The following is a 23,969-nucleotide window of genomic DNA, read 5'->3' as shown; positions in this document are numbered from 1 at the left end:
CAGCTACACACTTAGAGGAGAAACATTACAAACGTGTCCTTTCCACACAACGGCAGGTGTGCTGCTGCCAACCCCTTAAACACACACACAATTGTGAGAAGTTTCTAGTTTCGTTTCCAGTTGCAGTGGCGGAGAAAGAAGAGGAGCTGTGGGGGCGACGAAGGGAGAGAGACACAGAGGAAGTGAAAATGAAATTCAGCTCAAAGATCGTCTATGTCCTAAGAATAAACGATTTGGGGGGAGGGGGAGTCATTTCCGTCGTGTTTCACCTGCTTGCACATTTAAACACGTATTTGCTACAGTTAGCCAGGACATGTATTCAGGTACTAGTCACTGAGCTATGTATATGTAGCCTAGTCGTGCAGTGATTTAATGTTGGTGTTTTGCAGTGGCGTGGCAAGGTGAATGGTAAAAAAGATAATTAAAAACCCCAAAACACAACGGAGTGAGCCATCTTCGCTTTGGCGTGTGCGAGCGCACGCGAGACTTCACGACGCTCGAGACCGACCCAAAGCGAGAGCACGAGAGCAGGAGGGGGATTTCCAGCTCTGGCCCCCACTTCCCGAAGCGGCCGTTGTTTTGCTTTCGGTCTGAATGCAGAAACAGAAATAAACGACGACCACACTTTCCCTTTTCCACTTAAAACCTCGAACACGTTAATCTGTCCGGCTTTGGCTGCTCTTCTTATTCCGACAGCGGGACTGTGGAGCCCGAGGCCGTCCAAATCTAACAGGTAACATCTTATTTCCGCATATTAACGTCGCTGCCTTGCGCTCCCCTGGCCACACTGACTTCCTACAGGGCGACATGACGGATCCCTAGCTCAAGTGAAAGTAGTTCTGCAGTTTGTCTCCGCGTTTCATGACTCGGTATGGGATTTATTTTCACTTTTGACTTCGTTGTTTTGGGTCAGCTCGGTGGCAGGCGGTAGACACACAGGGCGCGATAAACTTCTGACTTGACCCCTGCTGCTAAAGCAGACTCGACTCCAGAACAAACACGTTACTAACGTTGGAAAGTCAGCGCTGATGTGGCTGTTTACCTGGAATTGTTAATATTTGCTAGCATCCTCCTGCTCTTTGAAGTGTACAGTGTTTATCTGTTTGTAACTGTGTGTATTTACCGTGTTATAATGTGAGTAGCAGCGGGACTGAGCCGTGAACAGTATTCAGGTCTTAGTGCGTGTTATTTACACTGAAAACACTACAAGTGTTATATTGTCTGCACTCCGTGACAGGTAACTTACCATGTTTAGCAGTATAAAAATAAATGTGCTATACACTGAAGAAATAATAATAGTAATACTATTAATAATTTAAAAAGTAGTATTGATGTTATAATATTGAATGTTATATTTTTAAATGTACAGTTGGACTATATTTGTGTAGACACCGTTATGTACACAGTGTAAATACATATTTCAACTCTTCTTGATCCAATTTTTCCGCATTATCAGCAGCAAATGTTCCTCATTGTGCAATTAGTAAAAAACAGAAGAAAGCACACATAGTGCCACGCACTGTGATGACATGTTGGTCAGAAATCAGTATAGTTTGCGTCAACGGTTTAACCGCATTCATTTAACCCTAAAGTCCCGCTGTGATGATTCCCCCTTCCACCTATTAAACATCTGCTTATTGAAATGTATTCACACATGTGCTGTTCTCTCAGAGGACTTAGATGCAGTCTGTCTCTCTGAAAAACGGAGCGGAAACATGACATAGTGCTGAGTTAAGTGAATTTGGCGAATGCGTTAAAATAGATCTGGGTCTTTTTTTCCCTTCAATTGTCTTTCTGTTAGAAAATGTCTTCTGTCAGCGTCACATACTCTGAAATAAAACTGTAAGTTTTTACAAGTATATCTGTAGTTAAACTGCATGTCTGTGAATGATGAAAATATTAATAAAATATTAATATCCACAGACGTAATTTAAGAACAAACAAATGCTCGTATTTGTGAATGTGAGCGTGCTGCTTTTAACGTGTGAAGTAAGCTGCGGTCAGAACTTGGGTGATAAATCAGGATGAAGAGATACCTGGGTCGTTTTTACTATATATGAACTAATGAGCTGTCTTATCTGTGAATAAATAAATAAATTTCTTGTCCTGAGTCGCTAGTGTGACTGTAAGTAACCTGTGTGAATGATTTCTAACTGATGCTGTGTGTCATGTAGTCTGCTGGGAACACCTGAGACGGTTGTCTGTCTTTCCAAGACCAGCAAAGTCTGCTTTTGAAGCGCACAGCACAGTTTGTTTGCACAGTGATCGGTGCAGCGCCCCCTGTTGCATCTGAGTTAAACAGCAATGGCACATTTTATCATATGTAAACTTAATGTGCTTCATGTATAAGATAAAAACATGTAGGATTACAGTGCTTTAAAGTAAACAAGTGTAAGCCTGTGCAAACAAAAAAGGTTTTGAGTTTGTTTTTGAATGCTGCATGCACAGGTGTAACTGATCTCAGGTCAGCAGTAACTGAAGCACCCGCAGCATACTTGGATCTGCTTGTAGGAGCGTTTGCCCTGCACCTGATGGCAGCTTGACTGGGTTGTTAACAGTGAGCAAGTCAAAGATGCTTCAGGTGTGCAAACCACTGAGAGCTTAGTGCGCTGATAGGACTTTAAAGGTGAAATATCAGTTTGTGTTTGCTGAAGTCATTTGCGTTGAGATTTGGTGACACAAAGCTGTCTCTTATTGATATTTGCGTGGGTTGTTTAGTTTTCATTTTTGGGCACCAGGGGCTGTGTTGAATTGGGACGTGGGCCCTGTGTTTTGCCCATGTGTGCCATTTGTGCTGCACTCCTTGTATCTTTTTCAGCTTGTGTTTTCTGTAGTGATATTGTGAGCTTTCACTGAGCAGACTCTGAAAGACAGAGACAGCTGAAAGGCTCAGCCCTGTTTGATATTTTGGATTTGATGCTGTGCTGTTTCACCTTGTTTAACCTGTTGGGGAAGCACTGCGCTGGCAGGGAGTGTCTGCCTGACTGGACTTTGATCAGGTTTGTGTGCAGAGATCATCACTCTGCCCTTAAATCAAATGTAGCGACATGGGTGGGCTAAAGTTTTCTGGGACGGTTATGAGCTCTGTGTTCATTTTTTCCTCTTGGTCCATTGTTGTTTCATTTCAGGTGTCGTTCTCTGGAACAGTGTGAGGCTGAGTGTAGAGCTACAAACATGAGCTGACATTTTTATTTATGAATCGTGTTTTATGGCTGCTGTTCTTTGCGAACACATTAAAGAGCCTGGCCAAGAGTTTTATCTTTACAAGCACACACAGATCTGATTCAACTGTGTTCCACACCTCACTCTGAAATGATGACTATGAATGGGGAAAAAACATCAGTGGGGGGCTGCTATGCTAATTTCCAGCTCTACTTGAGTAGCTCTGGGTGATTCATGGTTCAGAATCGTTCTTGTTTGTCGTTGGCTCGGTGCAGCCGCTCCGTTCATCCTGTGTGAAACAAGATTTTTTAAGTGTTCTTGCACAGTGAGCATCACGGCAGATCACGTATTACAGCATTTCTGTTATTTTTTTTAAAGTTGCTACACTATGCTATGTGTAAAAAAACATCTTTGAATCCCAGTATCAATACCAGTGCTCACACATTCATAATAACGTTTCTGTGTGTGTGACTTCACAGACCGCAATGCCAGTAGAACGAATGAGGATGAGACCCTGGTTACAGGAACAAATCGAATCCTGTCAGATTCCAGGGCTGAAATGGCTTAACAAAGTGAGTGTTGTCTCACACACACACACACACACACACACACACACACACACACACACACACACACACACACACACACACACACACACACACACACACTCTGAAATTCAAGATGATGTAAACAATGTAAATTGTTTGTAGGAGAAGAGGATCTTCCAGATTCCTTGGATGCACGCTGCCCGTCATGGCTGGGACCTGGAGAAAGATGCTCCGCTCTTCATGAGATGGGCCATACACACGGGTATTGCACAGATTTAACTGCAGCCTCTGCTGCTGCTTCTCCTTTTTAGCGGTTCTGATTTTCATGCCTGCTACACACTGAAACACTTCTGTGACTAAGTTCAGAGAGTTTTGATTTATAAAATGCCTCATTTCGATATCACTGGGAGTAGTGTTCCTCTTCGTTGCTAACCCCAGTCAGTAACATTCAAAAAGGATCCAAGTTGAGCTTCACTTAAACGGAGAACAGTAACATCAGGAAATTCTTGTTTGTTTACCGTCCCTAAAATAATGAGATTCTTTTGCATTTGTTTGACTCCATATTTTTCACCTGATGTAAACACCACGTGTGCTGGCTCTGTGCTGAACAGCTTGAGTACCTGCTCTCAGGTAACTTTGTTAGGAAGCATACAATGTCTGTGTAAGGGTAATCCCCACTGCTTTGCTACAGCAGTAAATGAGAAAACATAATCTGTGTAATCTTTGCTAGAAGGACGTTTGAAGACTGTCAGATGATGTCTCCCAATCGCTTTTTACATTTCAGTTTGGTTGGTATGTGAGAACATATGATGTAAAATGTCCAACTTTTGCTCCTTGGTGGTAAAGAACCCCTCTAAAAATTCCCAGATCCAGATCAAACGTTAATCACTGCTAAGCTGCGTAAACCCTCACCTCGGAGTAATCCTGCTAACAAACAAAGCAAACCAGTCACATGACCTCATTGGTGGATAATATTAGGGAAATTGTTACATTGTTTAAATATTTCAGGTTAATTTTTCCACTGAGAGAAATGCTACTTTATTACAGATCGAGCTAAAAGCAGCTGCAGTCTTGTTGGTGGTGCCTGTACTTGATTGCAATAGTTAGTTTGACCAATAAATGGTCTAATTGTATCATATTAAATGAGTTTATGTAATAAGACAAAGAAATATATTTTCCTTGTTTTTTCACTATGATCTGACTTGAAGTGAACATGTCACATAATACCAGCTGCTGTAAAATTAAACAGCAAAAACTAACCAAGTAGAGTCTTTGTAGCTAATATTATAGAGTCAACAAGAGTCAGTATGCATACTGGTAACACTGGTTAGCTGAGAAATGATCGCCTCCATAGTGATGAAGCTGTTCTCTGAAATCCACCACAAAAAGACAAATTAGTGATTTTTTTCCTTCTTGTGTCTGAATCAGGTAAATACCAGCCAGGTGTAGACCGTCCTGATCCAAAGACATGGAAGGCTAATTTTCGCTGTGCCATGAACAGCCTGCCAGACATCGAGGAGGTAAAGGACAAAAGCATCAAAAAGGGAACCAATGCCTTCAGAGTTTATAAGATGCTCTCCTCCTCAGAGAGAAATGCCAAGAAAGGTGAGTGCTGCTGCTGTCGTCATAAATTCTTTCAGTTTTATCATTCTGCCTCGAAACTCAATTGTTTCCTCATTTTTGTTGTTTGAGGTTACTGGAAACTCAGTTGAATGTTTTTTTTTCTTTTTTTTTCTAGGAAAGAAGAAGGCAGACAAGGAGAGAAAGTCCAAAGGAAATAAAGAGGTAGATAAACGTACGGGATGGAGATCACATCAATGCTACAGTAGGATGTAGAGGAATGAAACAGCAAAGATAGAGATCCTGGAGCAGTGCTGGCGACCAGCAGCATGTTAGAACAATCATGTTTCTTCAGGATTCACTTAGTTATTTCAAACTTTAACCTGCAGCTGATAAGCAGCTTTTCCTCCTGGCTGGTTTGGTAACACGTTTGGTATGACAGAAATGGTTTACTAAGAAGTGTTGTGAGCGCTTTTTCCTGCCAAGGCAAAGAAAACACTTCTGGAAATGACACGCAGCCTTTGAGCTGGCGACCTGCCATTTTATCTTACTTTGAACAATCAACTGTTGCTCAGTTCCACACATGACAGAGAAATTTACCAGGAAAAAAAGGTGTGGTACCACACACTCACCGGAATTCTGTTCTGCCTGTCAGAAGTCCGACCGGTAACTGCTGCTTGTATCGCACTGATGAATAGGTGGATCTTGAAGCTTTACTTGGAGAAAAACATTTTTAAGAAAATCTGTTCAGGCATTTTTATTCTCACTTTCTGAAAGAACGAGCTTAGAAATTGGAGTCAAAAAAATCAGATATAGCAGGACATCACAGGGTCAAGCTGTTTGCTTTGGAACAGGAAATTTGAATAAGAAAAAAAAGGAAGCCGTGCACTTGTTTAATGTGGTGGGGTTGGTTAGCTCAGTATATTTTGGCAAAATGTGTTTTTATAGCAGAATTGATGCAGATATCAGGCTGTGTCTGAGTATGCTCTCTGTCAGGGCAGCTCGTTTCTAACAAAGCTGTTTATAAATCCCTTCATTTTTTAAAGTACACATATCATCTCTTTGCTGGCTCAAGGCAGTTAGAGTTTATTAAAGTTATTATATTCCTGGTACAACCTTTGGGATTTCTGATGTGTATGAATAGATGTGATGTAGATATCTCCTTTATAGACTCAAACTCTGCAGACAGTGTTTAAAACACTCAACTGTACTCAGCGTTGTGTTGATGGTCTTTTTTCCCACCACAAATGACAATGAAGCCAACATATGCATGACAGAGCAGCCAGTACCACATACTCAGTGTGATGCAAGTTTGTATTTTGGATCAAGTTAGCTGATCAGATAAGCTTTTCCATTCAATGTATTTTTGCCAATGGCAGTGCTGGGAAACCTGCAACATGATGACATGATATGATTTTCTTGACTAGTTTCAGTAGATACAACTGGCTTTCTTCTGACTAACATTAGTATAACCACTGATGTGGACAAATTGTTTACTAACTGCTGTGTGGAGCTTGTCTGTTTAACTGTGACTCCATTTCTAATCTCACTGTTAATGCTGGGAGCAGAGGCAAGGCACTCTGGGACTGTAGCGGAAAACCCATCCAGCATCTTTCAAACAGCAGTCAGTGTGAGATAGCTGAAAGTCAGGGAAAGGCTTATTTTCTGTTTAGACACGAGCAAAAAACCATTTAATGCTTAAAAATGTGCCCACTGTAGCATTAACTTTATATATAGTTTTTTTTAATCAGTTGTATGTCTTGGCTTATTGTTTTTTCTTCTTTCTCTGCTGTATGGTCAGGTGTTTGGCGTGTTGTCTTACCACTTATTTTGATTACTGACGTCAGCTCTTTGTTATGGAAATAAAGTGTCTTTAGACTTTGATCGTCCATCATTTAAAAATCGTTTTTCCTTCTTGAAACCAGAAGGTCAGCTCTCCATCTCCAGACAACAGTCTTCTTGAAGCTGATGCTGGACCTGTTGACTACACCAAACATGAAACAATCAAGATGGAGTCAGTGGAGCTGACAGTGACAGACAGTGTGTCAGGTATCACACCACCGTCTCTCTTTTTTTCCATTACCTTTATCCCATTTGTGTGTATGTGCTATCTGTTTGCTTTTGACCTGTGCTTACAATGACTAAGCAGATGAGTCAGGTTTGTAACACAGTGGCAGGCCTGAAGGTGTTGCATCAGAAGGAGAAATACAAGAAGCGTGAACACGCACATTATGCAATGACGAAACCCTCCCTTTCTCCACTCAGTATCATTTAACTTTTTAAAGTTTGATTGTTGTCACACCAACTACAACTTTTCACTAAGACAAGTGCTTGGAGAGGAGACATTGGTGTACTTTACTCACATATAAGGTCGTTACAGATACAAAGGATTATGAACCCACTCATCCTGACTCTTCTCTGTCCATCCTCAGTGATCCACAGTCAAGCTGAAGACCATGTGATCACCAGTGAGCAGCTGCCGTTTGTCTGTCAAACAATCGAGGTGACCACTGAGAATGAGGAGCAGACTGTTAGCTCCTCCCACCCGTACCCGCTGCAGATCTCTCCTGTGTCTATGTGCGGCGGTAAGACAACACAACTGCACCTCGCCACATTTTGTTACAAGGAGAAACATAAATACGTTAGTTAGGGTGGAGCAGGCTCGTAGGAGTGTCCGCTGTGTAGTTATTCAAAGGAGCTTTGACCACATAGTAACCTTTTTTAGAGCAGCGCTACGAATGCAGACACAGAGCACGCTCTGTAGAGTGAAGAGCGGTGGCATTATCTTGGTGTCAAGATCAGATCAGTTGTTTTTTCTCTCTCTTTAAATGACACTTGCTCTGTGCCTCCATCAACTTGTGAAATATCGAAACTGTGACCTGATGACCTGCTGATACCAGTCAGAGCACTGTCTTAGGTTTCAACATCCACCAGCATCTTTCCTACGCCCTACCTGTAGAGAACTAACAAGGCAAAGCTGCTCATCCAGCTGTAGAGAGGAGGAAAACCTGCTCCTGTTAAACAGATCTCTAACTGTGATTATTATGTGTGGGGCTGTGAGGTTATTGTACTTGAGCCTCACTGATTTGCCATTACTCATTTCATCAGCACCCTCTTTTCTGTGTATGTGTAGCTATCGTTTTTTCTTCCCCCAGTCAGTCGTTCAGGCAGAGCTGCCTCTTTCAGTTTGTAGTGGACTATCAGAGTCTTCATCTTCCTTTTTCTGCTTCTTATTTCTTTCTCGTGTTTCTTAAATTGCACCATTACTTTATGAGTCAGGGTGCAAATGGACGTCATTCATGTATCCCTTGTTTTCTTGAGAACAGTACTGGCGGATGCTGGCGTAGTCAGTTTGGTTTTCTGCTGTAAATCATGGTTTTAACTGAACGTAATTTTTCTGCATGTTTTTCCCTTTGATGTGTGTGACGTAAGAGGGAGTAATAGTTGTGTGCATGTCTCTTTTTGAACAGGCAGCGACACAGAAAGTGATACAGAAAACATCAAAGAGGTTAGTATCTGATTATACGTACAGGGGAGAGAGTAATAACTGAATCATTAACCGGTCTGATTTTCAGATAAACAGGTTTTTACCTGTTTCAACCGTACGGCTTGAACAAGGCGTGTGATTGTGTGTGTGCACGTGTGGCTACTTCTCTGAGCACCGCTTTGAGTTTAAAGCTCCAGGTGAAGTTTGCCTACCAGACCACAAGAGTCCTGTTGTGTGTGTGTGTGTGTGTGTGTGTGTGTGTGTGTGTGTGTGTGTGTGTGTGTGTGTGTGTGTGCGCGTAATGTTCCTGTAATGTTAAGTGAGAGTGAGAAAAGGGAGGGTCTTGTCAGGAACTACTGCTTTCAAATATTAACAGTTTGATATGAAGCTGTCTTTTGTAGTCTAATCTACACACACACACACACACACACACACACACACACACACACACACACACACACACACACACACAAAAATACCTACACATGTGTTTTGGCTCACAATAATATGGAACCTTTTTATATAAAGTCAGACAGTTAAAGAATAAAACAGAACAAAAACAAATAAAGAAAAAATAACAGTAAAAGATTAATAACTAAACCAAACCAGCAGATTTCTGTCACAAGGCTTAAGGTTTATTTTCTAATCACACGAAACAAATTTATGCTCCTTTGAGAACCAAACACATTATTTATAACAGGCTTCGTAAAATCACCTGTTTGCAGGCCTGTACGTGACAGCCACACAGTCCATATGTCTTACTTGTCATGTGCATGCGTAATCATACGCACACACTCCCAGACAGGTCACATTTTCAATGGTTTCATGTTTAACCTTTGTAGCAATAAATACAGCAGGAAGCGTTGGTATTAGCAATGTCACCTCACAACAATGAGGCTCGTGGTTCAAATCCCAACTCGAGCCTTTCTGTGGGTTTGCAGCAGGTATTCCGGCTTGTTCCCACAGCCCAAAAACATGCATGTCAGGTTAAGTGCTAATTGTAATTTATGTGAGGCACAGCAAGTGCATACAATAGAGTGCTGTTTGATAAATGGTACTCTACTTCAGCCCTTCTTACTAGGTCTAAGTGCTTTCTATCAAACATTCACACTCACATCAAATAGCAACTTGGGGTTCAGTATCTTGCCCAAGAATACTCTGACATGCAAGCTGGAGGAGCCAGGGATCAAACCACCAACCTTCCAGCTGTTAGATGACCTGCTCTGTCTCCTCAGCTACAGCAGCCCCGATATTATATGAATGTGTGACATGTAAAGCAGGCTAAGGAGCTTGGAAAGAAAAGCCTCTGGACTTCTTTAAATTGGTCAAATGGTGGAAGAGTCCCAGATTTAAGGCCTGTGGGAGTGTCCCACCAAGAGGGACATGGACCCCCTATTGATCCTCCACCTAATCACACGAACCAAGGTGTGAAAACGGGTGGAGGTCACAATGGGCCATGGTTTCAGGTGAACCTGCTGTGAAACCTAGCTCCACCCTGTCATGTGATTTCCTTTTTGGCTTGTGTGATTAGGTAGAAGATCATTAGGGGGTCCATGTCCCTCTAGGGAGGCCACTCCCACAGGGCTTAAATCTGGGACTCTCCACAATTTGACGTTCCAACTGAAGAAGCTTCTGGGATTAGAGGTGAAACGTGTTCAAGCAACTTACAGAAGTCCAGATGCTTTTCTTTGCAAGCTCCTTAGACTACGATGACCTGGGTGACTGAGAACCTTCACAGACAAACTTGTAATATAGAGCGTTGTAGGTGTTTGCCTTTTACATTATTTCTTAAATCTCCAAAAAATTATCATCATATTTCTACATCACCTTCTTCTTTTGTCTTCCAGGGTATCGGTGCTGCCTGGAGGCGGGACTACAGCACATCAGTTCTCAGGATTCCCCCGTGTTCTCTTCCTGGCATGGCGACGTTTGTCAGTACAACCAAGCCCAACTTCAAGGTGACGAGCACACGAGACCCTTCCCCGCTCATCAGCTACCACACCGATGGCTGGACGCCGACCTACAACCAGAACTCTCTCGTGTCCACGCCAGGCACTCACACACATGAAGTGCGCGCGAGTGTCATTATGAAAACCTCTGACATCACTTCCTCTTGACCTAACACGTGGGAGTAGCATCACTGCATCCAGTCCATATGAAAGACAGAAAATGTTTGTTTTCTCCGTCAGAGCCATGTGGGGCCTAAAAAGGGACAAACCTCCAAAAATTAGATTTTTCCTAATATCTGTCTGGGCCAACATTTTCTCTGTTTTCTTTCCTTTCATTTGAGGAAATCATTGACTTGTGCACAAAGTGATGAGCACTTAAGGTCACTTTCTACTTCCTGCACGTCTTCCTGATGTAAAAATTAACTTCAATGTGTGGAGGACTTGCAGACCTATGTGCAGTATCAAATTTAGGAGCAAGTGCACCGTAGCATACCACTGCAAAACACCATGTGCTCAGCCATGGACACTGTGTGTCGCTGGTTGATGGTTTTCCCCGCTGCTTCGTGGTAACACTTGAGTAAACGCCAGTGAAGGAATTTCACTACTTTTACCTTTGAAAGCAAAATTAGCTTTTACTTCTCAGAAGTTCTTCAAGATTTTATTGTGTATATGAATAGGTTTGTTCTTTGTTTAAAGTCCGTTAACTCCAAGAGAGTGGAGCTGGTGTTTGAGGGCAGGATGCCTGCCAAGCACGAAGCAAAAAGCAAAAATGGTAAATAAATAAATAAAAATTAAAAAAGCTAAAATATGTAGCCAAATGGGCGCCATGCCCAAGTAAAGTCTTTATGTTTGCATCATCTTATTCATCCGCTGTGTTGTGATTTTAAGATGTGCACAGTTTCCAGTCAACAGTCATTATCATGTCCTTATCTTACACAGTGTGAGCTCAAGTGTTGCCGTGAAAGGCTCTGCTGGGGACACATGGTTAGACCACTTGTGTTCATAAGCAGTGACTCAAAAATTCTTCTGTTTTGGCGAAGCAGGCGTCAATCACAGGCCTGTTTTTATCTGTGTAGAGGACGACAATCATCGTGAGGCCCTGCAGGCGTGTGTCTGTCTGTCTGTCGACCTCAGGACAAAGTACTCACCAACACACACACACACACACACACACACACACACACACACACACACACACACACACACACACACACACCTCTCCCTACTGGTATTAATAATGTAAATAGCTGATTCTTGTGTATGCCTGCACGCTGCTTCAGCACCTTACAGACAGCACTGTTGTGTACATGTGTGTTGGGGTGTGTGACTGTGTGAGAGAGAGTGGGGTGTAGGGGTGGGATAGCTGTTATTGATTGCGTGTGCCTTTTGATAGCGTAGCTGGATTCAAACTATGTGTGCTTTAGCCTGCTGCTGACACATGCAGGGAGGCAGGTAGCACTGCCACAGGAAGCATGGAGGGATGAGGAAGTGGTCGGCACTGCAAAGGTTTAAATTCCTTGTGTTGGAGGAGTTTCTTAAAGCAGACCTGTTAAGTACAAATCATAGGAAGATTGCCCTGACGTGGTCATCTTAGAGCGACCAACCACCCATCGATCCCAGCTTTTGTTTTTATGCAGCCGATCAGAAGAAAGAGCATAAACTGAGGGGCTGCACCAAGAGAAAAGATTATTTTAATCTATGAATTAAACTATGAATCATGCCAAGTTACTCATAGAGTACAAGGATAAAAAGATGGAGCTGAACACGAGCCTATTAAGCTGAGTGAATGACCTCCTCAGCATTCCAGTGCTCAGCTCCGTCCTGTTTTCCTGTGATGCCCAACACTAGCCTGACTGCGTTAACAGTAGTCTGCACATCGTACTCCCCACAACCTGTAACACAATGACTCCGAGCTGCTGGAATGCAAAAAGTCGACAGAAGGATGAACTGCAATCCCAGCTGTTTATATCAAGTCCCGTGGAGAATCACCAGCCCCTGACTCGCAGGCTGCGGGGAGTATGTTTTCAGTGTGCAAGATGTGTTGGCAGCTAGCAGGCTAAAGCACAGCTCAGCAGAGCTCAAGTAGGAAAACAGTAGGGAAAGTAGGTGACTTGTTATGCTTTTTATTTTCTAAACCAAACTCCTGGAGAATTTTAACACTGGACGCACATTAACGATCGTGGTGAATTTATTTATGGTTCTCGCTGAATCACAGAGCTCTGGGCTTCCTCGATAGCAAATCTTTGATGTGCCTTTATTGCCAGAGCGCCACAAACTCACAGTGACAGTCTTCAGTTCAAGGGTGACATTTAAAGCCTTTTATTACTACTTATCACTCTCTTTTTTTCCTACAGCCATAACAAACATGTTTTTTTATTTTGAACCTTGTGGGTTTTTAAAATTGTAATTTTCAGCCATTTGGTCGCAACCTTCAAAGGCAGAATAAAGATGCATAGCAGTCGCGATGAATTGTTTGAGACATGTGAATGTGCCATATTAACTGGACTGCTGTTTTTATAGTGATCTTTCCATTCTCTAGCTCCAGTTTGTCTTCTGGTCTGACATCACTTCCCTTTTTTGTATTGCCTTAACAAAAACAAAACAACAACCTGACCAGGTTTAAGTACCCAAAGTGCACTTTTCTGTCGTGTTTATTTCTGCTCTCGCAATGTCGTTACAACCAAAAAGTCAGCAATGAGTGTTGATGGCATGGTATCGTGCGTTTTGCTAATCTTTTCGTTTGTTTATTTTTATGCTTTCATGTGATTCAGAGCCACTGATAACTCAAAGCAGGGGTGTGTCTTATTCTTTTGCACTTAGCTTATTACCATAAAGGGCAACCGTGAGTTCAAACGAGAGAAAGAAAGGAAAAAAACCCAGATCATTGTTCTGCTTCTTGCAATGCAGCAAAGAGGCTTTCACCACAACCTGTCACCACTGTTTCTTGTCTGTACATTATGACTTCATGTGAATCACCACGTAAATCTGAATAAAAACTTTTTTTGTATTTATATAGGCTGTTTGGCCTCATTCACGACCTGTAAAAGAAATTTAAACTGCTGAAAGTTTATCACAGAGCTCAGAGTCCAGTTTTTACAGCTTCCCAGACACAGGCCCTGTAAATATGTATTGCTGTTAAGATAAGAGCGTCCAGTAAAAACAAAGTTCTCTGAAAGTGAGGACTTTCCTCAGTAACCAAAAAAAGGCAGAGCCAAAGTTGGCTCCGAGCTCAGCTTCTGAGATAAGAATTAAAGCTTTGCTGCTGACTTGTGCAAGTAGGGACATGCAATGACTGCATCCGAGTAACAGGCAGAGTGTGTTCTGAGTGGAAAATACTCTGTGTGTTGCGGTTTAGGCTTTTTTGTCAGAGCAGCAGATGTTTGCTTTGTTTTACACACACAGCTCATTCAGTTGAGCCAGAGCACTAACTGCCCTTTCAGTTTCAGTTGCAGTTCTCAGTTCTCATTTTACTTCCTGTTTGTTTCCGAGACCTCGCTTCATGGCCGGCCAGTCACCCTGACAACTGCTAACCGCATTCCTTTATAGTAAACAGGCCTTTAGTGTTGTGTATCCACAGGCCTTATTTCACCAGCTGCTCTGTGTCTGCACAGCTCTGCTGCTCTTGCTTTTCTTCAGAAGAGGCAACAGAAGGAATTCACTTCAGCTGTGCAGTAGCTCATTCTTTGCTCTCAGCAAAACCAGATTAGATTCCCTGTAATGAAGAGAAGCAAAATATTAACCAAAAGCAAATAACTAAAATCAAAAGTCATAAAAACTGTGTATGTGTTCACATAACATGTAAATGTTTGTGCTGCGTCATCATAGGAAGGAAAACACACCACTATGATTACGCACGGATGCCACCTGCTGTTCAAAGGCAGAACAGCAGCTGTATTTCTCTTACACAAAGGCTTTCAGTAAAAACCTCCACAGTACTGTGCAAAAATCTTGAGCCTACCTCAACATTTGTAAAGTTTTTCTGAAAAGTGACATTTAAACAGGCTCCTTTATCTGCTGAAATATTTTCACGTGAACTGGATAAAACCAGGCTCAAAATTCTCTCCTTTATTTCCTTTAGTTTCTTTATTGGGACATTTAGATCAAAGGTTCTAATGATGGGCTTTTTTTTTTTAAATCAGCCACAGATTTACATAAATATTGTGAACAGTCTGAAAAGTCAGTTTTCTGCCATCCTGTAGATAACATAAACACACCCCTCAGCAAAACCCTCCACAATATAGACAGCAAACAAACTGGGGCCTTTATTCACACAGGTCTCTCAGAGAGCTCATGGAACAGCCTAGAAATATTAGCATGAAGTTTTAGGAAAACTCTCCCAGCAGCTCAAAGCAAGAAAAACTATAATTGTTAACTCAGTGCAGAGGTGTAGTGGACTCTGCTGTTAGGGCGATCGTGGCTCAAGAGTTGGGTGTTCATCTTGTAATCGGAAGGTTGCCGGTTCAAGCCCCGGCTCGGACAGTCTTGGTCGTTGTGTCCTTGGGCAAGACACTTAACCTACCGCCTACTGGTAATGGCCAGAGGGCGCCGATGGCGCAATATGGCAGCCTCGCTTCTGTCAGTCTGCCCCAGGCAGCAGTGGCTACAACTGTAGCTGCCTCCACCAGTGTGTGAGAGTGAATGAATAGTGGAATTGTAAAGCGCTATATAAATGCAATCCATTATTATTTGACACATTCTTTAAAAATGTGAGTGGTTGGTGTTCAAGTTCAATTCAATTTTATTTATATAGCGTCAAATTACAAGAAAAGTCGCCTCAAGGCGCTTTATAGATACAGAGAAAAACCCAACAATCATATGACCCCCTATGAGCAAGCACTTTGGCGACAGTGGGAAGGAAAAACTCCCTTTTAACAGGAAGAAACCTCCAGCAGAACCAGGCTCAGGGAGGGGCGGCCATCTGCTGTGATTGGTTGGGGTGAGAGAAGGAAGACAGGATAAAAGACATGCTGTGGAAGAGAGACAGAGATTAATAACAGATATGATTCAATGCAGAGAGGTCTGTTAACACATAGTGAGTGAGAAAGGTGACTGGAAAGGAAAAACTCAATGCATCATGGGAATCCCCTGGCAGCCTACATCTATTGCAGCATAACTAAGGGAGGATTCAGGGTCACCTGGTCCAGCCCTAACTATATGCTTTAGCAAAAAGGAAAGTTTGAAGCCTAATCTTGAAAGTAGAGATAGTGTCTGTCTCCTGAATCCAAACTGGAAGCTGGTTCCACAGAAGAGGGGCCTGAAAACTGAAGGCTCTCCCTCCCATTCTACTTTTAAATACTCTAGGAACAACAAGTAAGCCTGCAGTGCGAGAGCGAAGTGCTCTAATAAGGTGATATGGCACTACAAGGTCATTAACAAAAATGGGACCTGATTATTTAAGACCTTGTATGTGAGGAGCAGGATTTTGAATTCAATTCTGGATTTAACAGGAAGCCAATGAAGGGAAGCCAAAACAGGAGAAATCTGCTCTCTCTTGCTAGTCCCTGTCAGGACTCTTGCTGCAGCATTTTGGATTAGCTGAAGGCTTTTCAGTGAGTTTTTTGGACATCCTGATAATAATGAATTACAGTAGTCCAGCCTGGAAGTAATAAATGCATGAACTAGTTTTTCAGCGTCACTCTGAGACAGGATATTTCTAATTTTAGAGATGTTGCGCAAATGGAGGAAAGCAGTCTTACATATTTGTTTAATATGTGCGTTGAAGGACATGTCCTGGTCAAAAATTACTCCAAGGTTCCTCACAGTGTTACTGGAGGCCAAGGTAACGCCATCCAGAGTAAGAATCTGGTTAGATACCATATTTCTAAGATTTTCAGGGCCGAGTACAATAACCTCAGTTTGATCTGAATTAATTTGCAGAAAGTTAGTGGCCATCCAGGTCTTTATGTCTTTAAGACATTCCTGCAGTTTAACTAATTGATGTGTGTTACCTGGCTTCATAGATAGATAAAGCTGGGTGTCATCAGCATAGCAGTGACAATTTATGCTATGTCTTCTAATGATAATAATAGATTGGGTGCCTTGAAAAGCGCTATATAAATCCAAAGCGCTTTACAATACCACTATTCATTCACTCTCGCATTCACACACTGGTGGAGGCAAGCTACAGTTGTAGCCACAGCTGCCCTGGGGCAGACTGACAGAAGCGAGGCTGCCATATTGCGCCATCGGCCCCTCTGGCCATCTGAGACAGGATATTTCTAATTTTAGAGAAGTTGCGCAAATGGTAGGCAGTAGGTGAAGTGTCTTGCCCAAGGACACAATGACCAGGACAGAGAGTACGGGGATCGAACCAGCGACCTTCCGGTTACAGATGCGCTTCCCAACCCCCTGAGCCACGGTCGCCCAAGGGAAGTATGTATAATGTAAACAGAATTGGTCCTAGCACTAAACCCTGTGAAATTCCATAATTAACCTCAGTGTGTGAAGAGGACTCTCCATTTACATGCACAAATTGGAGTCTATTGGATAGATATGATACAAACCACTGCAGCACAGTACCTGTAATACCTACAGCGTGCTGTAATCGCTCTAATAGGATATTATGGTCAACAGTATTGAATGCTGCACTAAGGTCTAGCAGGACAAGCACAGAGATGAGTCCACTGTCAGAGGCCATAAGAAGATCATTTGTAACCTTCACTAAAGCTGTTTCTGTGCTGTGATGAGCTCTGAAACCTGACTGAAACTCTTCAAATAAGCCATTCCTCTGCAGATGATCTGTTAGCTGTTTGACAACTGCTCTTTCAAGGATTTTTGATATGAAAGGAAGGTTGGAGATTGGCCTATAATTAGCTAAGACAGAATCTATAGAAGCAGACTAAAGGATGGAAAAGCTGCAGATACACATGTGCATACTGCAGTTTTGTAGTGGTTAGCACGGCTTCATAATGCACATAACTGTGTATCCTAATGATACTTGATGTGAACCACCCATAGTGTTGATGTGATTTGGCGCCATATCAATAAAACTGAACTGAATTATGTTTGATTTATGTTTCATGTATATAGCACCAAATCACAACAACAGTCGCCTCAAGACGCTTTATTATTGGAAGATGCTTTATTATTGGAAGGCAAAGACACTCCAATAATAAAGAAAAACTCCAACAATCATATGACCCCCTATGAGAAAGCACTTTGGCGACAGTGGGAAGGAAAAACTCCCTTTTAACAGGAAGAAACCTCCGGCAGAACCAGGCACAGGGAGGGGCGGGGCCATCTGCTGCGACTGGTTGGGGTTGTTGTGCTGTTTATACAATTTTATAGACTTTGTCTCAGTCCATTTGAACAGGCTCTGGCTTAGAGAAGGCCACAACAGCTGTTTGGACCTTTTTGTCCTTCTTTTACACTTAAAGTGAACCAGTTTACCATCTGCAACATCAAAAACACGCTCTTAGCATTAATTAGCATACGTTAAATATAGATTGTGTTGATGCATGCTCAGCTATCCAGGTAGGTAAATCCCAAAAAGGTTGATTCTATTCATCTGGACGTAGCGTTTTCAGTGGGAGTGACAAAACATTTCTCCCACTGAAAACGCTACGTCCAGATGAACAGAATCAACCTTTTGGGGTTAAATGTAGATTGTTTTGCACTGAGACATTCTGTGTTACAACTTTGCTTTGCATTGGATCAAAATATTTTAAAATTTATTCAATAAAACTTTAAATTACATTTTTTTTGTCTCTTTCTTGTTTTTTTAAATGCGTCTGAAGATCATACTTTTAAAGAAGTAAAATCTTGTCTCTTCCACACTGTCTTCATTCAGAAAGTGCTTTACAAACAAACAAAAAGACAAACAGTATGTCTAACAGGTGCATTTTCCAGCATACTTGGTTTCTTAACCCTTTATTTACCATGGGCCTGCTGGCGAGCCCATTTTACAAGCACTCTTTAAATGACCAATACTTCGTCATCGTTTATGCTAGGGAGAAAATGTTAACGGTTTTGAAAAGAAGAGAAGCAGAGCTGTACGGGGATGTGTGGTGCTTTATGATAGCACAAATCATTCATAAGTTACTCTTTTCTGAACACAGAAGGGAAAACTCTGCCTACCATAACTCATCAAACATTTGGGCTAGGAAGAAATTTCTACAGAAAGCTGAGAAGACAAGCCTTTACCTTTATGGTGCAGCACTGGAATGCACAAGCAACGACGGTCTAATCACAGGTAGGTATTGATGACACACGAAGCAGAGAGAGAGAGACGGGAGTGGAGAAGTGGCAGCATCAGAATTTTGAAATTTTTTTAGTGAACTATTGAGAGAATATGTCAAGAAAAAGTGAAAGGCAGAGAAAAACTTCCAGAAGGTTCACATAGGAGAAAAATGACCTGTATGCTGTCCTCGCCCTGAGTCTCTTAGTTTCACCAGCTAGACAGCGAGATAACGATGCTCCAATAACCAGACTTATTTTCCTTTTTGCGCTGATTTATTGAAGAATGGCCTCTGACCATTGCCTTCTCTTTGACCATCGTAAAACTGAAAGTACAAAATACTGTATTAGCTAACTAACATTGTAAACTAGCTTGTTACCCTCTTACTGCAAGCTAACAAGATAAAACTTTCAAATGTACAAATTATCGTACCATTTTTACACAAAACAAAAGAATAATTATTTTATCGACACTCATACTTACAGACATATCTTGTCCAAGGCAACAACATTTTAAGGTTCGTATCAGCTTAGAACGATAACATTACGGTATCACTTTCCGCCATCTTTTATTTCTTCTTCACGTTCTCATTTTTTTCCTTTCCCAAAGTAACCGAACCCAAAGCAGCCACTAGAGGGAGCTCTAGGGCAGCTTACAACTATAATATCCGATTTAAGTTATAAAAGGCAGAACACTCCCCGCCTGGTACAATATAATTGTGCCACTAGAACAAACTTTTCTAATAAACATTTTGAACAGTTTAGGGCTATTTCAAACACTTATTTATCACTTGATAAAAGCAAAACCATATCAGCGATGGGTCTCAAAAACACTTTTTCATTTCCATCTTTCACAGTCTTTACTTCTGCTTTTCGAACCTTATTGTCCTTGCTCTCAAATGTTCTTACAACTTTTCCCATGGACCAGTCATTTCTGTGTGCGAGAGCATCTTTCAATAACACAACATCACCAACTTTTATGTTTGTTTTATCATCAGTCCATTTTCTCCTTTGCTGTAGTGTTGAAAGATATTCACTTTTCCACTGTTTCCAAAAAGAGTCTGCCAAACACTGTACTTGCTTCCATTGCTTTGAGTAGAGGTCTGGCGGTCCAAAGCTTCCTGTTGGTGCAGATAATGCATTGACCTTTTGTGTAAGGAGCATTGCTGGAGTGAGAAGGTTTGGTTTGTCTGGATCTGTTGAGACTGGTACAAGTGGTCTTGCATTCATTATTGCCATTACTTCTGCCATGAATGTACTTAACACTTCATGCGTTAGTTGGACATGTACGGCTTTCAACAGAATACCATCTAGGATGCGCCTTGCTACTCCAATAAGTCTCTCCCACGAGCCACCCATGTGTGACGAGTGTGGGGGATTAAACAGCCATGTGCATCCTTTCTCTTGCAGGTATGAGTTTAGTTCTGTGTCCTTGTGATCAATTTGCAACTCATTGCATGCTCCAACAAAATTTGTACCTCTATCAGATCTGAGTATTTGAGCAGGTCCACGGATGCAGAAAAATCTCCTCAGCGCATTGATGAAGCTGGATGTTGACATTGTTTCAATGAGCTCAATGTGCACAGCTCTCGTGGACATGCAGGTGAAAAGCACAGCCCAGCGTTTACTGTCTGCACTCCCTCCTCTGGTGCGACGTGTGGTGACCGTCCAGGGTCCAAAGACATCCAGTCCTACACTAGTGAACGGTGGCGTTGGTGTCAGCCTGTCCACAGGTAAATCTGCCATCTTTTGGGTCTGAAGTCGTCCTCGAAGCTTTCGACAGAGAACACACTTGTAAATAACAGAAGAGACGAGCCGTTTACTGCCAATAATCCAAAATCCAGCACCTCTGAGCGTTCCTTCTGTTAGGTGACGCGCCTGATGCGCTACCTTCTCATGATAGTATCTAATAAGAAGGATGGCTATATGATGAGCATTTGGGATAATGAGTGGGTGTTTCTCATCTTTTGTTAGGTTAGCAGGTGCCAATCGACCTCCTAGTCTGAGGAGCCCATCTTCATCAATAACTGGATTTAACCTTTGAAGACAGCTTTGTTTTGGAAGTGGCAGATTTTCTTTTATGCATCTGTACTCTTCTTTGAACGTTTCACTTTGTACTGTGTGAATGATGAACTTTGCTGCTTTAGACACTTCATCTGTGGTGTTAGTTTCACTGAAACACTTCCAGCCTTTACCTTCTGTGTTTGTTTTCTTGAATGATACTGCCACACGCTTTAGTGATGCAATAGTGCGACACAATCTCATCCAATGAGAGAATCTTTCAAAACGGCATGGCTCTAGCTGTGTTACTGAGGCTTTGGTAACAAAACTTGTTATATCAGGTCTGATCTCTGCATCTGTGTCAGGATCGATCAGTGTGAAACTATCACAGTGAGACTTCTCTATGTCGTGTTGTGTCAAAAAGGAAGGACCACTAAACCAGTTTGTAGAAGCCAATGCAGAAGCTGCAATTGGTCTAGTGGCTGTGTCTGCTGGATTGTCACTAGTGGCTATGTAAAACCACTGTGCTGGATGTGTAGTCTTTCTGATTCTAATCACTCGGTTAGCCACGTAAGTGTAGAACCTCTTTGTGTTGTTGTGTATGTAACCAAGAACAATTTTACTGTCTGTGAAAAATCTGACAGTGTCTGCTTCAATGTCAATCTCATCTCTAATGAGTTCGTACATCTCTACAGCTAACACTGCTGCACATAACTCCAATCTAGGAACAGTGTGGGCGGGTCTTGGGGCTACTTTGGACTTGCCCATGATGAAACCTGTGTGCCACTGACCTTCACCATCAATAGCTCTCAGATATGCCACTGCTCCTATGGCCATGGTGGAGGCATCTGAAAATATGCACAGTTCTTTTTTCACAGCAATGGCCTGGGAGAACGAGAGGTAGCACCTCGGTATCTGAAGCCGCTCAAGATCCTTCAATGAGCTTCTCCATCTGCTCCATTCATCTTCTTTTTCTGCAGGAAGTGATTCATCCCAGTCCTTTTGCTCTGAGGTCAATTCACGGAGAAGAGCTTTTCCCTGCATTGTGATGGGTGACACGAAACCCAGCGGGTCATACAGACTGTTAACAGTGGCCAAGACACCTCTCCTGGTGAACGGCTTTTGTTCAGTGGTGACGTGAAAGGTAAAACAGTCCTTTTTAAGATTCCACAGTACCCCCAAGCTCCTTTGCAGGGGTATGTCGTCCAACTCTAAATCCAAGTCTTTTAGATCCTTGGCTCTCTCGGCAGCAGGAAACGCTTCCACTACTTTGTGGTCATTAGAGGCTATTTTATGTAGCCTTAAGTTTGACTGTGCCAGCATCTTTTGAGCGCTTGTGAGTGTCTCAACAGCTTCTTCCACTGTTGCTGTGGATGCGAGACCATCATCAACGTAAAAATGTCTCATTACAAACTGCTTTGCATCATGTCCGTGCTTTTCTTCTCCCTCGACTGCAGCACGCCTCATACAATAAATAGCCACAGCTGGGGAAGGGCTATTCCCAAAAACATGAACCCTCATTCTATAGTCACAAATACCTTGGTCGGGATCATTATCTTTATACCAAAGGAATCTCAGATAATCCCTATGATCCTCTCTCACTTCAAAACAATAAAACATTTGTTGCACATCAGCTGAAAATGCTACAGGCTCTTTCCTAAAACGCATAAGGACACCCAGCAGTGTGTTATTTAGGTCGGGTCCACTTAATAAGACTTTGTTAAGGGACTGTCCTTCAAATTCTGCACTTGAGTCAAAGACTACTCTCAGCTGATTAGGTTTTTGTGGGTGGTACACACCGAAGGATGGCAAGTACCAGTGTTCTTTGTTTGAGTCCAAAGGTGGAGCGACTTCTGCATGGTCATTGTCCAGCATGTTTTGAATGAATTCGATATATTGTCTTTTCATTTCAGGGTTCCGGTCTAATGTCTTTCTGAGAGATTGGAGGCGCTTGAATGCTTGCTCTCTGTTACTCGGAAGCTCTGGTCTTGGAGAGCGGAATGGCAAAGGCGCCACCCAGCTGTTACATTCATTTTGATACACCTCCTTCTCCATGATGTCAATGAAGTCTTTGTCCTCTACTGACAGTGCTGGTTTGTCATCATCTTTTGTCCTGTCAAAAACAGTTTCTCCCAGTTGATTGGTGTTTGTGTTTCCCCTGTCCTTTTTGGGGTTAGGTGTGGTGTTTAACTGGTCTTTGATTTGAAACGTGTTAGGACATGGGCAGAGGTAAGAAGCACGGCCATTCTGGAGAATATGTGTTTTGAGAACACTCACACTAGGGGGCTTATGCGTCTTCCCCATGCAGGCTTCTCCAACTATAACCCAGCCTAAATCCAAACGCTGTGCATAAGGTGTATTGTGTGGCCCATTGATTCTCTCTCTGACTTTGTGTACCTGTATAATGTCTCTTCCCAAAAGCAACAGAATAGGTACTTGTTCTTCTACAGGAGGTACTTTTTCAGCTATCTTCTGTAAGTGTGAGAACTTCATGGCCACTTGTGGAGAGGGAATCTCTCTCCTGTCGTCTGGAATCATGTCACATTCAATCAGGTTTGGGAGTGGGAGCTTTACTTTACCATCCATTGACTCAATCATGAAGTTTACTGCTGTTCTGCCGACATTATCTGACAGTCCTGAGCATGTTCTGAGCTTGTAAGTCTCTGAGCGTGTCTTAATATTAAAGAGCTCAAAAAACTGCGACTTAGCTAGTGACTTGTTACTTTGTTCATCAAGCACTGCATACATCTTTCTAGCCTGTTCTTTTTCGCCTTCTGGATAGACTAACACAGGACTTATTTTTGAGCATGAATGTGGGCTATCTTCATCACCACAGACTTCTGTGCATTTGGAAACAACTGAGGCATTTGCACTATCCTGTGTCTCCCCGCCATCATCTTTATCAGCTCCAGAGCTCTCAGCTGGAGCAGGGGGTGGACCTGGATGTAGCACTGCTAAATGCCTGTCGCTACCACAGTCCATGCATTTTATTTGAGCCCTGCAGTCCCTTGCTAAATGTTGAGTAGAGCCACAGCATTTAAAACAGATTCTGTTCTCTTTTAAAAATGACTTGCGCTCATCTATGGG

At 42.3% G+C, this 23,969-nt stretch overlaps 2 protein-coding genes across 4 annotated transcripts; one reads left to right on the top strand and one right to left on the bottom strand.

Annotated features, from left to right (window-relative positions):
* Positions 1 to 502: 502 nt before the first annotated feature.
* irf2b (interferon regulatory factor 2b) lies at positions 503 to 13,717 on the top strand. Of its 3 annotated transcripts, none has more exons than XM_085287583.1 (9): positions 503 to 733; positions 3,642 to 3,734; positions 3,873 to 3,972; positions 5,139 to 5,315; positions 5,449 to 5,495; positions 7,199 to 7,319; positions 7,703 to 7,855; positions 8,741 to 8,778; positions 10,605 to 13,717. In XM_085287583.1, exons 2-9 carry the CDS (start codon positions 3,648 to 3,650, stop codon positions 10,872 to 10,874), a joined length of 993 nt encoding a protein of 330 aa, XP_085143709.1. In that variant the 5' UTR covers positions 503 to 733; positions 3,642 to 3,647; the 3' UTR covers positions 10,875 to 13,717. The 3 variants fall into 3 exon arrangements, with proteins under 3 accessions (XP_085143709.1, XP_085143691.1, XP_085143700.1); XM_085287565.1 differs by having other exon boundaries at positions 7,196 to 7,319; XM_085287574.1 differs by lacking the exon at positions 503 to 733 and adding an exon at positions 755 to 869 and having other exon boundaries at positions 7,196 to 7,319.
* Positions 13,682 to 23,630, bottom strand: LOC146581862 (uncharacterized). The gene is made up of 3 exons (XM_085245917.1): positions 19,060 to 23,630; positions 18,849 to 18,887; positions 13,682 to 14,418 (listed from the first exon to the last, which is right to left on the bottom strand). Exon 1 carries the CDS (start codon positions 23,628 to 23,630, stop codon positions 19,662 to 19,664), a length of 3,969 nt encoding a protein of 1,322 aa, XP_085102043.1. The 3' UTR covers positions 13,682 to 14,418; positions 18,849 to 18,887; positions 19,060 to 19,661.
* Between the last annotated feature and the right edge of the window lie 339 nt (positions 23,631 to 23,969).

This window comes from Mchenga conophoros, linkage group LG2, assembly GCF_057382185.1.
Source record: "Mchenga conophoros isolate Kocher_MC1m ecotype Shallow Benthic linkage group LG2, M_conophoros_male_GT1.1, whole genome shotgun sequence".
Lineage (NCBI taxonomy): Eukaryota > Metazoa > Chordata > Actinopteri > Cichliformes > Cichlidae > Mchenga > Mchenga conophoros.
Note: the sequence above shows the minus strand (reverse complement) of the source record. Positions and strands in the feature narration are given on the sequence as shown.